This window comes from Struthio camelus, chromosome 3 (assembly GCF_040807025.1).
Source record: "Struthio camelus isolate bStrCam1 chromosome 3, bStrCam1.hap1, whole genome shotgun sequence".
NCBI classification, from domain to species: Eukaryota; Metazoa; Chordata; class Aves; order Struthioniformes; family Struthionidae; genus Struthio; species Struthio camelus.
The window spans coordinates 122,065,990-122,079,629 of NC_090944.1; the positions used below are offsets into that span (position 1 = coordinate 122,065,990).

General features: G+C 38.2%; 1 protein-coding gene across 33 annotated transcripts in view; it reads left to right on the forward strand.

The window, feature by feature from the left end:
- The window catches only part of NRXN1 (neurexin 1), a 726,764-nt gene that overhangs the window by 495,640 nt on the left and 217,484 nt on the right, over positions 1-13,640 (forward strand). For all 33 annotated transcript variants that reach the window (XM_068939986.1, XM_068939987.1, XM_068940005.1 and 30 more), the window contains one exon: positions 1,053-1,234. In XM_068939986.1, the coding sequence (XP_068796087.1) occupies positions 1,053-1,234 (182 nt within the window). The remainder of the gene's footprint in view (positions 1-1,052; positions 1,235-13,640) is intronic.

Below are 13,640 nucleotides of genomic sequence, written 5' to 3' on the forward strand. Positions count from 1 at the left end.
GGTGAAACAAACGGAGTTGCGTGTAATAAATTTATGAGTATCCACAAGGTGAGCCAGCCTAGAACTATAACATCTAGTGTATAACTAGACATCCATGTTTACCATGCTTTAACATCTCTCCCTAAGCTTTTACCTTTCTTTACAGAAGAGGACAGCCTATAGTGACCTTATAAATGAATGATCGAATGCACAATTTGCGTGCTACGTGCTGTTGATTGGATAAAAGTTTTAAATGGATATTCTGTTCTTTTAGTTCCTGTACTTGTAGTAATTGGTGATGAAGTTCAGCACCTGAGTGTTACGTGGTCTGAGATTACCATGCTTGTTTGAAATAGATTATAGATTTTGTAAGTGCACTCTGGAAATAATATGCAAAGATTTCCACTCTTGTAACTTACACATTAGCTTTAATGGCAAAGAAGCCATTGCTTTTTTTAGATAGTAGATTGATATTGTTTCATCCCGGCATGACAAATAAAGCATGTTTCTACCCTTCCATTTGTTACCCCCATCTGTAACAAGCTGATAAACCTTAGATCTTAGCTGAATGTGTGTGTTAACGTCTTGCTTCGCTGGGCATGATGATGTATAGCGCGTGGCATTTTCATTGCATAAACCAGGTTGATATGTGGAGCTGCATTTTTTTGTCAGTCTTGAGATAACTGGAATTACTTCATTTAGGCCTAGTTTGGGAAAGCGCTGGGCTCAGTTCATCCCTGTTCAGCACATCACATATACATGTTCTTAACTTCAATCACGTGCTTAAGAACGCTCTTGAATAGAGATGTATTTCTGAATCAGAGCCATGCTATTTTAAGTAGCTGTACATGCAATTAAATTAGATTGTGTTGATTACACTGTATAAAAAGCACTAATATTTAGCTTGCTGCAAAATTCTGAGAACTAAAGACCCCTTCATGTTGAAATACAGCCTTGTTTTGTTTTTTGAATTATTTGTTGTAAGAGAACATCTTGATTTTTGCAGAGCACATACTTTCCGTATGGGTTTACATTGGTACAAGAAACTAATTCTCTTTATTTCTGTTTTGCAGCGGGAACAACATATATCTTTAGCAAAGGTGGTGGACAGATCACTTACACGTGGCCTCCTAATGATCGGCCAAGCACTCGTGCAGACAGACTGGCAATAGGGTTTAGTACTGTTCAAAAAGAAGCTGTGTTGGTACGAGTGGACAGTTCTACTGGGCTCGGAGATTATTTAGAGCTGCATATCGTAAGTATTTTTAACAAATGCATGTTGTTTCTTTATGTCTTGATTATTCTTATATTTGTGAGGTTTGTTTTTGTTTCTAATCTAAGTACGGCAGTTTGTTAATTAACCGTTTTGAGTCAAAAGTGAATTAGATGATAATGGCCTACAGCATACAATGCTCTACAGGATTTCAGACATTCTCAAAATGCCTCTTACTTTATATAGTGCTACTTTATATGGCTTTTCAATTAAAAATCACATTGTAGTACCTGTACAGATATAACAGTTTACTGCAATCTAATTACATAAATGAGGATTGAGCAATGTCAGAGGAAGGTACATTAATTCCGGAGGATTTAATCTGGAACCTGTTGGGGGAATTACAGTGTACCACAATTGACTGTGCTTCTTCTTAGTACTAACAGTTATCCTGTGATTTCACCATTGCTGTGTGATGATAAATCTTAAGCAGAAAGCAAGGTTGTCACGCTGGGAGGTCTAAAAAAGTAATTTCAGCTGCCTTAAAGCAAATAACTAGCAGTCAAAATTGAAATCATCTGGATTTTTATGGCAACATAAATAAATGATCAGTTGAGTTAAACTTAACTAGGGCAGTATAAAATTTTGTTGTTTAGATTAATCTCAATGTTGGTAATGTATTAGCTTGATTTTGATTTCAGAACTTGAATAGTTCCTCTTGAAAGAAATTACCTATTGATCTATAACCAATTACACTTTTACCCTCAGAAAACATTCTGCAGTGATCATTTTCAAATCATAAGGAGCACAGCGCTACTAAATTGGAGGGAATTATGGTGTTCAGTCTTCCCAGGCACCTTATCTCTGTAAAGGCAGTCTTGCATTGTGAACCAAGGTTTTTTTATATATATTTTTTATTTTATTTCTGACTTCAGTCCGAAATAAAATAAGAGAAAGAAAGAAAGAAAGGCAGGCAGGAGGGAAGGAAGAAAGAAGGCCTTAAATGAAATTTAAAAGTTGTCTATTCCCTTCTCTTACATTGAAATGCATGGAAAAAATGTCTGGGTGGTATTGTACAATCTTAATTTAAAAATGTGAAGCAGGTAACTTCTTCCAAAGGCCAGAAGAGCTGAGAGCTCACATTTTTCAAGGCCAATTTTGAGTTGCTGAACAGAATTTTAAAAATTGCTTTGCCAGGCCATGTGTCACGTTAGGTGTCTAGGCATCAGGTGCCTGCTTCTTTGCAACCTGAGGCCATGTCTACCTGCTGTGGAGCACACTGTTGCTTTCTTCTCACAGTGTTACCTTTTTCAGTAGTCCATTAAAGAATGCTCTTCTTGTAGACTTACTATATCTGAAGTTTATCAAAGCAATATTTGTGCAATCCTCTGTCAAGCTTTGATTTTTTTCCATTTTAAAACAAAACAAACTGTGATCATTAATTATGAGTTGGAGATCAAAGTGCAAAAATTATTGCCAGGTCATAAGTGATGTTTTTCCCAGAATAGCATACATCCGTTCTATAGTAACAGATGGTAAAAGGAAAAGAATAATTGAGAGTTTTCTGTGGTCAGAAACATTACCAAATTAATAGTGATGGGGAAATCATAAATTATCCTTTAGCAGTCTTTTGAAACTTACGTGAAGTGGGAAGAGGCCTGCTAGCATCCTACGCCATGAGGTGATTCAGGCCTTTTCCTCCTGTCTTTGCAAGAGACTTTGGGAACCTCTAGGGTGCCCACTCTGGTTCAGAGCAAAATCCATTGATAACCTTGCAGTAATTCCACTGGAAGTGAAGTCTGACCCTCTGAAACTTCTTTCTCTTTATCATCCCTGTAGACTGGAGACGCAAAGGGATTGATCTGAAATCCTAACGCATTTGAGAAGGACTTTTTAAGGGTAGTCAGGGTTAGATGAAGCTTGGAAAACTGCTGGGATATAATTTCCCAGACGCTATTTCACTAAGAATAGTAGTCAAAAGGAATTTGAAAGGCAGTGTTTTCAAAAGTGCTCATGTTATCTAAGAACATACATCTTATTAAAGTCAATGGACGTGTAGGCACTTCTGAGAATTTTACCTGAGGTCTGCTTTAGCCCAGCATGATGCTGTGAAATATCATGGTTATAAAAACGAAGAAGAACATAGAAATGGAGAGGCCCATCTATATGCTATATTTGAAAAATAATTTCATTGGAATGCAGTTTAATTTTGTTTCAGTAGCTGGCAGCTTCTCTATTAAAGTAGCTGTAATAAAGGTAATAGGTGGATTGTGTCACTCAGAACTTCCATCTTGCACTGAAGTTGAGATATCTCTAAGAATGGCTTTTCTACTAAGTAACCAGAAACATACAAGCTCTGAATAATGGAAGGAAGAAAAACTGGAAGGAAGGAAAAATCTCATAGTGCATGTTCTTTTGCATGCACCAACTCAAGTGTTTGTACAATGAATATGCATGAGCATTTGCACTAAATGCCTGTGTACATTTAGATGCGCTATGCATGGATAATTTGGCTCTGTTTTATACCACCTGTAACATTATAACAAGCATATTGTTAAGGTTTAATTATACTGGGATTCAGTTTTACAGCATGATGGAAACTGGTTCTTTTGTCTGTTATGGAGCTGCCATGTTACCCAGCTCGGATCCTCCCTGGGGGCAAAATTTGAGACAGATGTGTGATGATAGGTTCAAAGAGTATTTTCAGCAGAATGGTGGCAAAGAACGTTTTGTAACTATTGCTTTGAGTTAAAAACTTTAAATCGTGGGTCTCATACTAACATGCTGGGGAGGGTGCTTATTTGGGATGTTTCAGAACAGAGACATGAGATAGCTTCCTGTTAACCTTCTTCATTCTAGCAGTGGAAGAGGAAGTTACAGGTTTGATTATGGTACTTTAATGTGTCCTTATTATTCTGTTTACTTAAAGATGATGTAAACCTAATAATGAAATCAAGCTCATATCAAAATCTGATTTGGAAAATTGCTACTTGATCATCTGAATCACAGCTTTAGTGTTAAGTTTGAAACAGGTTTATTTAAAGTAATTATTTAACCTCCCAAAATAACCATTGTTAATACGAGGAACATTTAAAATAATGCATTGCTATCAGATATTTAACAGTTCCAATGCAAGTATTTTGAATTCCAAGACAGATTATTATAAAACTCCACCTGTACTGTAGCAGCCTCAATATAAAAGGGTATATGAAAGGTTGTGCATATGCATGATGTATATGCATCTCTGTGCTTTAAGAAACGGATGTTAATATGATTTAGGGATCTTGAGATGCAGCAATTAGTTTTCACAGCTACCACTTGACTTCTGTTATGGAAGTGAAGTGGTTTCCTATGCAGTCCCTGTTGAGAGAGCTAGTAGAAGAGGAAATACATATTGTGCCTAAAAGTTGGGCTGCCTGCTTTTCTGCTGCTGCTTCCTTCTCCTGTTGACAGATAAAAGAAGGACAGATAGCCCTGAAAACTACTGTAGCCCTCCTTTTTTTCTCCCTTCTCTTGGCATGGCCCACATCCATCTCCATGCCAAGCGGAACAAGGCAGCAGCTTATTCACGCAGTGTTCAGTTAATCACACGTGCACTTCTGGGCTCGGTTGCTCACAGACTTTGAAAGCCCTTAGGCAATTCTGTTAGTGATTCTTGTTCCTAGCTCTGCTTTCTTTCTCTTCCCATCCTCTTCTCCCAAATCATTAGACAGAAAAGTAGGATATCTACATGTCATCGTCTTTCATAAGCACTCTGCTGTCACAGCCTAGAGTTGCCAGTTTTTCTGTGGTGAGGAACAAAAAGAAATTAGATAAAGATACTGCCTTCGAGGACTAAGAAATCTTACTAAATAGTTCTCTCTGGCAGTGCTGGTCGTATAGTAAAGCGGCATCCTCCAGTGTGCCACAGGTAATATTTACTCTATTAATGAAGACAAGAAGGTCAGGTTTCTATTGATAAGACTTCCGTTGCTTTTAAAAATTGTTTTAAGTACAAATGATACCATCCTTTGATCTTCAGTTGTTAAAGTGGAAGACTTTAAGGTATATACCAAAGTGTAACATTTTGTGTACATGTTGAACAGAGTCTGTAGTTTCTGTATCTTCCCTGTTTGTGCTGTTTGTATTAGAATCTAAATATTTTGAGAGCACAAAACCAATGTTTTGTCTTTATAGTTACTGCTGATTTTGAAATAGAGTTTGGGAAGTTTGTATTGGTGACGATGGCAGTAGAGCATTTTTAGATCTTACAGCTTTGCAATTCCCGCAAAGACATGTCTAGCTACATAAGCTAAACTGAAGTCACTTGTGTTACAGTCTCAAGCAGAGTGATGAATTACTACTTAGACTCAGTTACGGATCTCATGGATCTGCTAAAGTTAGGTGAAGAGATGAGGTGAAGTTTGATCTGATGACAAACATCCATAAGTGCCACCAGCAGAGATAAGACAGATGGGGCAGCAAACGTTGCCTGACCTGCTTCCTGGTGACGTTGGGGAAAAACTTCCCCTGGGAAGTTTTCCAGTAGAAAACTACTAAGTAGGAGAAGAGTAGTGAAAATCCCAAATAATATACAGTACATGTACAGCAATAGAAAGAAATCACTAGACGCAGGGTAGAACGTGGGGATATCAGGGTAGCTTTTCTTTTTAATCCATTATCTTTAATATTATTAAGAAATATATTGTAAGGAAGCTGTAAGCTGGTAAGATTAACACTGTGATGGCAAAGCGTAGGGAACTATTTTTAAAGATGTGATAACATATTAAACGGAAATTTGTGGTATGGCTAAGGACCGACAATACGAATATATGCAATGGAAGTCACAGTTCATCTGGAATGCTCTGAAGGTGCAGCGTTACTGGTATGATAGATAAGTCAGTATTACATTTAGATTTTCAGAATGTTTGTAAAGCCTTCATAGTTATGATTAATGACTAGGTAAACAGTCATATAAGAGGAAATATAGTATGCCTTATAGAAAATTGGGTTTTGGATCACAAATAAATTCAGTTTGTGCTCTTTGTCTCAACTGTTTTATATATTCCATCTATTAAAATATATTATGGGAAGAGGCATTTTCATCTGAAACTTCTTCCATGAGAACGATGCAGATAAAATTCAAATGAAAGCTTTTGTGAGTTTGTAGCAACTTTGGTAAAGAAAATTTATTGATTTAAAAAAAAAAAAGCTTTAAAAAACAGTCATTTGCTTCCCCATTTTCTGAGGTATTTTTTCAGTTTTTGTACATGATGTGCTTTATTTCTATTTTTTTTTTAACTAGGGAAATATTTAATATCTTCAAATGAAAAAATTTTTTTGAAAATTTTCTGTGTCCAAAATTAATGTTGATATCAAGTGGATTTAGGTTTTAGCTTTAAGTTCATGGAAAATTCTAGGAAAGTCCTCTCAACATTTTCCCTATCCAGTTCTTTGGAACTGTTGGCAAACTGAAAAAGACTATTATTTACTGTTCTTCTCCCTCTGTCTTTCACTTATACATATGCAGTATTCTTATGCACCAGATTTATAATAGCTGATTCTTTTAGATTCTATTTTAGATATACATGACACTTTTAATTTATGCCAACATAATAGCCTTCCTTCAAGTAAATAGAAATAATTTAAAGTAAAACCAGAGTAAAAGTAATCACTTTCAGAGTAAAATCAGATCAAACCTCTATGTGTGAGTGTACAAGAAACAAAAATTGCAAAGTCTTAAGATTAATTTATTATTCTCTTTTGAGTACTTCACATATCTTAGGCTAAGTACCTAATGGACAATCAACTGAAAGAGTCCTATTGACTAAGTTGTATTTGGATCAATGCCTAGAGCGCTGAATATACCTTAAGTGAATTGATGGTAAAAATCCCTTTGATTTTACTGGTTCATATTGGAGCTAATTAATTTTCCCAGGAAGAGTTTAATAATCTTTAAAAAAAAAAAATACTCTCAGGATAATGTTTCTTCTAATAGTCTACTTTCAGATATGGAATTCCTTATTTTATTTGTGTATCTGTGCAATGCTGTGATTCATTAAGACCAGTGATGGCTTGTATATGCATGAAAAGGTAATGACTTTAAAATCTAATAATCACATCCAGGCAGGGCCAAAAAACAGAAGAACTAGGTTTCAGAGATCTAAAAGTGCTGAGCATGTACAAGAGTTACTGAAGTCAATGGAAGCTGAATATAGCCAGCACCTCTGAAAATCAGGCTTCATCTTACCAGCTCAGTGGCTCTCAGTGATACCTCAGTCTGAAGCTCTGGAAAGACTACGGATCATGATGTTTAGCAGGACTGTGATATTTAACATTCTGCTACTTTGATGCGCAAGAAAATTACTTAAGACTGATGTTAACTAAACCAGAATTCTGCTAATATTTGATGCTGTTTAATTAATTATGCTTATATGCATATTTATTTGTGCTTTTTTTCAATGTCATATATATTTATGGGAAATACTGTAGGAAATTTAACCGTTGTGGGCAGTGAATGTACTTCTCCTTGGGGAACAAAAACCCAGCCACCAGACTATGTGTTAATCTATAAACTGTTTGAAGAAAAATTACTATGAAAGAAAAATTCCCAGACTTGCTTATGGATTTGAATAATGAAAAGAAGTGCAATCAAAAAAGAATCATTTATGTGACTAGACAGGCAGGTGACAATGCAATTCAATGTACACAAATGTAAGTTAATTAGAATGGGAGTAATGAATTAATCTAGGGAATTTGTGCTAAATGGAGCAATCATTTACCTCACTGATGAGGTTAAAGATCTAAGTTTGCAGAAGGAAAATAAATAAATCACTGAAATGGTCAAGCCATGCCTTGAAAGTATGCAGTGAAGTTATTGTTTTGTATTAGCGGAGAGAGAGATTTAAAAACTCGAAAAGGGATTTTAAGATGTAAGTTGTCTTTCATGTTTGAATGTTCTGCACGGCTTTTATCCAAAAGCTGTTTTTCAAAGAAAGTTGTTCCTTTTTTCCTTGAGCAGGATTTAGTGCTGAGCAACAGTGGTCAGTTCTTGCCATGGAACAGGCCAAATTGCTGAGAGAAACGTGCCAGTTTTCAGCGGAAAAGAAAAGGCTGATATGTTACTGATAGGTCAAAAATATGAACAGAATTCGGCGAGCTGACATAGTTTAAGGGTTTGGCTGTGACTGCAGTCATGGAGCACTGCAAAGAGAAATCCTCATGCGAGCATGGTACCTCGGCTTTAACAGTGGGGCAGCTCTGATCTCCTAGCCATGATTTCCTGTTTGCTCAGCCTAGAAATGGGGTTGAGGGAAGCAGCTCCTTTCATCTTCTCACTCTACCTTGGTATGAATAGACGTTCTCACTACTTCTTCTGCCAATTTCATAACTCCTTTATGCATCCTGCTCCTTTCATGCATTTGGGAGAATAAAAGCTTCCTTTCCAAAAAGCATACTGTATGCAGGGGTCACCACCTGCCAACCTTGTGGTGAGAGAAGATTGCACAACCGGTAGGTGCTAAGTTCACAGCTAATATACATGAATCAGTGACAAAACATTCCAGCCCTCAGCGCTGATGAGTCTCTTGAGGAGCTTTCCTCTAGCCAAGGTGTGGGGCCTGGCTGAGGGTGAGTAGATATTTAAAACACTTCTGGTGGGTCACACATGTGGACATATTAGAATCATCCAATAGAAATATGGAAAAAATGGCACATGGCCACAGAGTCTTATTAAATAATCTTGTAGGCCAGATCCTGGACTCTAGGACTCATCTTGCATATCTCAAGGGTACACTGTGAATGAATCCATCCATGGGCTGAACTGCTTAGGATCCAATATTTTGTCATTGAATTTGAGGACAAGTCTTCCTTTGACTGCACTGTTGTAGACTGTACAAACATGGGACTTCTGATCTAGCACAAGGAGAGAACATAAACGTGGAACTTACCTCTTCTAGGAGCTTGCTGAACTTAAAAATGATGCTAAAAAGTTTAAGAATAGATGAGTTTTGAGCTGAGCCATGTTTTACAACTAAGTGAGGAATAAGTTAATGAGGAAAGAACAAGGAATATTGAATCTACTATGTTTGAGCAAAAAAAACCCATATATTTTTAAGAGCTGAAGTGGACCAGTTTGGGAAGGCAAGCAAAAGAGCAAGCATATTTAATTAAGATAAACTTAAAGCGGCGCACGACCTCTTCATATAGTAACTCTTATTTTTAACATTGTCATTTTTAAAATTCTGAAGTATCATATCGATTACTTCTAGTCTTTATTGCCAATAATTCTTTTTTTCTCTCCCTTTCCTCCTCTTTCCCTAAGTTTTTTTCTAACCACTCACTCAAACACATATTCATATGACTACACATGTTCTATCTCTTGTTGCAAGAGCTGCAGTCCCAATGAATCCCAGTGAAAGCAGGTGGCAACCTCCAGGGGTCTCAGTAATAATAAACCAATTCTTTCCCAAAGAATGAGACATACTATATAGCTAGATGAACAGAGAATTCACTATGAATGCAGTCACTGTAGGGTTGTACCACATGGAAGACCTTCCTGTGCAGGACCATTCATTAGTTCAGTTTAATTAAAGAACAACAGCAGCAAGAACAAACCAAGTAGGCAGGTGGCCAAAATTAGGAGATACATCCTTAGAATGTTTCTTGACTAAGTTGCTTATATATAAAAATGCAAGAACATCTGTGACATACTAACCAATTTTCTGGCTTCAGAAAGGAGAACAGGAAAGCTTGTTAATGATGCACAGATAAATAAAAAGCCCATCTTTTCTCCATAGCAGCAGCTTACCTAATTGACATTACATTCTCTTGTTGATGTTTTATTTTTCTCATTGCCTTTTTGTTCACTTCTGTCTTAAAGGGTTAAACCTTAAACTCTAATTACTCAAACTGACTCTACCTATCCCAGGTCTAACTGCAGTCCTTTGAATCCCAAAATTTCTTACGCTGGTAGTTATACAGCTTCCTCGCATGCAAAGGTTACAGATACGGCCCTAACTTGTACAGACTTTGCCATGTATAAAAAGAGCTGATGAAAAATTTAGCAGATATTTTAGCAACCTTATTAAGATGTAAAGAATGCTTGACTATTTGCAATAGCAGAGCAGTTAAGAAGATCACCTAAAGGAAGAAACACAAAATCTTAGGGAATTATTTTAGTACAGGCTTATTTGAAGAATGAAAGCTTGGGATGACTGAGGATCAGTTTCCAGGAGCTAGCCACTTTTGTCCATCTAACTAACCTACATGGTCAGTCATGCTTCTCTGTTTATTATATCTGTTGTGTATATTATTAGGCATAGGCTGCTTGTTACAGCTACTCGTATAATGGAGTCAGCCTCAATAACATTTCTTAGCTTGTTACTGTCTAGTTGCAGTCTAATTTTAGAGGGTCACACAAAAAAAGATTTGTACTCCTTTCTCCCCCTTGCTAGATATGCCTGAGTTGCTTAGGCTCAAGAACAAGTGGAATGTCTTTAGACGTTGTACGTTAATGCCGTATGTTAGGAGCCGTTATTGTGCGGGTCTGTGCAGTCACTTTGGACTGATGAGGTGTTGTTTTGAAAAAATAGGGACAGATGCAAGCAGTGGCATTGCTTTAAGAGTATCCAGGGCTAGGCTTTTAGCTCCGGATGGTAGCTTGAATAAGTGAGAGTGGCCCCTCAGATTGCTATGACCTATTGAAAGAGGGCTAGGTTTGCACAAGACCGAATTCAAGGTGCGTTTCTTATGAATATAATCCAGAATTGAAGATCTGGCCCATTAACTCCACGTCTTTTAAATTTATGAGCTCTAAATGGGGATAAGGATATAGTGTAAGCAACAGCGCAAAGTACTAGTGTAGCAGTTTTTCAAGAACATGCAGTATGAACAATATCATTGTTAATATCAATCAGAAAGATTAGCCTATTACTGCAGAACTGGCATAGGGGAAAAGCGCTGTTGACACCCTGAGCAGATTCTGACTCTAACCCCAAATAAATCTGATCCCACTGATTCTACTAGTAATTAGCCTGAAGAAACTGCAGAAATACAAGTAAATGTGAGTAGGATCTGCATCAGGCTGGAAAACTCCTGCTGGAAGGTGAAAGATGCAGAGGCAATTTTACAGAACCTGCTGCTTTGCTTCAGGCATTTGTTAAAGTAAACATTGCTATTACAGTTAATCACTTTGTGCTAATAAGGAAAGCTTGTCTTAATGCTGTTCTGCTTCTATGAGATACTACCTGAATTGTAACTCATAATCAGTTAATTAGTCCACTTACTTAATTTAGGTTTTGCCCTGTGATGCTTCAGTGTCATCACCAAACTGGAAACCTGTTTTAACATTTAATGCTAGTTTGTTTTTTTCTTCCAGATTATTTTATCATCCTGAGCCTTTCTCACTTTTCACTTACGCCACTCTTAGTGAGGTGCAGCTGTAGTGAAACCACTGAATTTAATCTGGTACATCGGAGAGCAGAACTGAGCACAGTGGGCCAGGTTCGTTCTTCCATCCATGTTAGCTGCCAGGCTCTTACCACCTCATTGCACCACAGTCATGCGGGAAATGGTGTCAGAGCAGGGAGTTTAACCGGATTTCCTGAAGTCCAGGTTTACAGTTGTATCTCTTTTTGCTTTTCAGTAAAGTGTTTGTGTTCTCTGATGATTTTCTCTCCGAACTGAGCATCACACACTTGATTAGTGTAGCTCAACTCTTGGTATATCGCTGTGTAACCGAACACATTCTCTTTCCCAGAGCTGAGCTGCTGTCTCCTTTCTCCCGACAACAATAATCATAGCTGCGTAATGCTTGCCTGCCCTATCAATTTTCTAATTTTTCTTCCCGCTCGACAGTGTGCAACTGCCACTGTTAAGCCTTTCTGTTTTTTGCTTAGATCACGCTGGTCCCAAGCATTTCTGCGATAGCAACAGACACGATAAGGATTTAATGAACTGATAATGTCAATTTTCTGGTGGTATAACAATCAGACTAACAACGGTTAGGTTTTCCTGTTGAGGGTTTAGCGAGCCTTACAAATCTCTGTGTTCCTGAAAACCCATTTACACTGCAGAATTCTTGTGCTCCAGCGGGTGGATTACCTCAAGGGACTGACTCACGCATTCCTTGCCTTGCGATAATTGCCTAGATTACACTGAATAAGAGATAGCCAGGAACAAAGGGAAGGCACAATTCCTTCCGTTTTGCCGGTTCTGTGTGAAATTATCCTGCAGCCTTCATCACATCAGTGTGAAACTACTGCCACAGCTTTAACTTCTTGCGCTAGAATTTGTCGCTGATAATCTATGCTCAGTCGAGGACCAAATGTAAGTCCGGATATCCCCTCAGGGTGATACAGATCGTGCTTGCTGCTTCACTATTATCCAATCCCTGTGGTCCAGGGAAAGCTGCCCATTGCGGCTGGGGAAGCCTTTCCTCTGCTTTTCCTGCTGGGGTGGGCAGCTGTTGGGTCTGGCATCAGCCAGGGCCGCTGCAGTGGAGGATGGGGCTGCAGCGTTGCACCCCTAGAGGGTCTCATGCTCCGCTATGGGGCTGCAATCTTATTTTTTCTATTTGGCCCTCACCCTTGGTGGACTTGCTACTTTCCGTCGACACGCTGAATACTACAGGCTGCATCTGTGCTGTTCCCTGTGAAACCCCAGTAATATCCTGAAGCCTTATGGTCTGGAGTTTCCCCGCACAGGGTTTCTTTTCTGACATAGTGAATTCTAGGGAACAGCAGAGAGCTCCTGGAGCAAAAGTACCCAGCCCCTTTTCCTTGCAGAGCAGCTCAAGTTTTTAAGACTCGCTGTGGATTACGTAGTGATGCCTTTGCGTTTAGGGACGAGCACAAAGAACATTATCATACGTGAAGTTATTTTACGGTAACTTCTACTGTTAAAATAAAAAGTGAAAAGATTATGCTATATAACCTTAATAACCACTCAGCATATTTGATAATGTCACTGCTGTCGGTATCATATTCACCACTGTGTTTAATAGCTGAACAGATGCAGCTCACTAGAGCACCGCATGGTACTCAGCAGCAGGGAGTCCCATTTGACAAGTTGGTTTTGTTTTATTTCCTTCCTAGAGCATCTTCCCTGATATCCCAAGTATCTGTAGTGTTTTGATTTGTTATTCAGCAAGCAGAAAATGGCAAGGGGGTTCTGTACTGCTTATTTTCAAAGCAAGAGTTGTTTGGACTTTTCAGTGCAAGTACTATGAAACTTCTGATAAAGGACTTGTTTGAAAGGACTTGTTTTTAGGAGGTGGTAAGTATCAGCATGCTCAGCTTCCTGGTGAGATATCAGCTCTGCTGGGTTTGGGGAGGTGGTCTGTGGTTTTCAGGAACTTCTTTCTTTAATTGCAAGCTTTTGTGTACACGTCTGCAAGTCACGTGTTACTGCTCACTCAGTGAGCAGTAACTCTTGGTTGTGGTGGTGCCAGGGGATGCCTCAGTCGCTT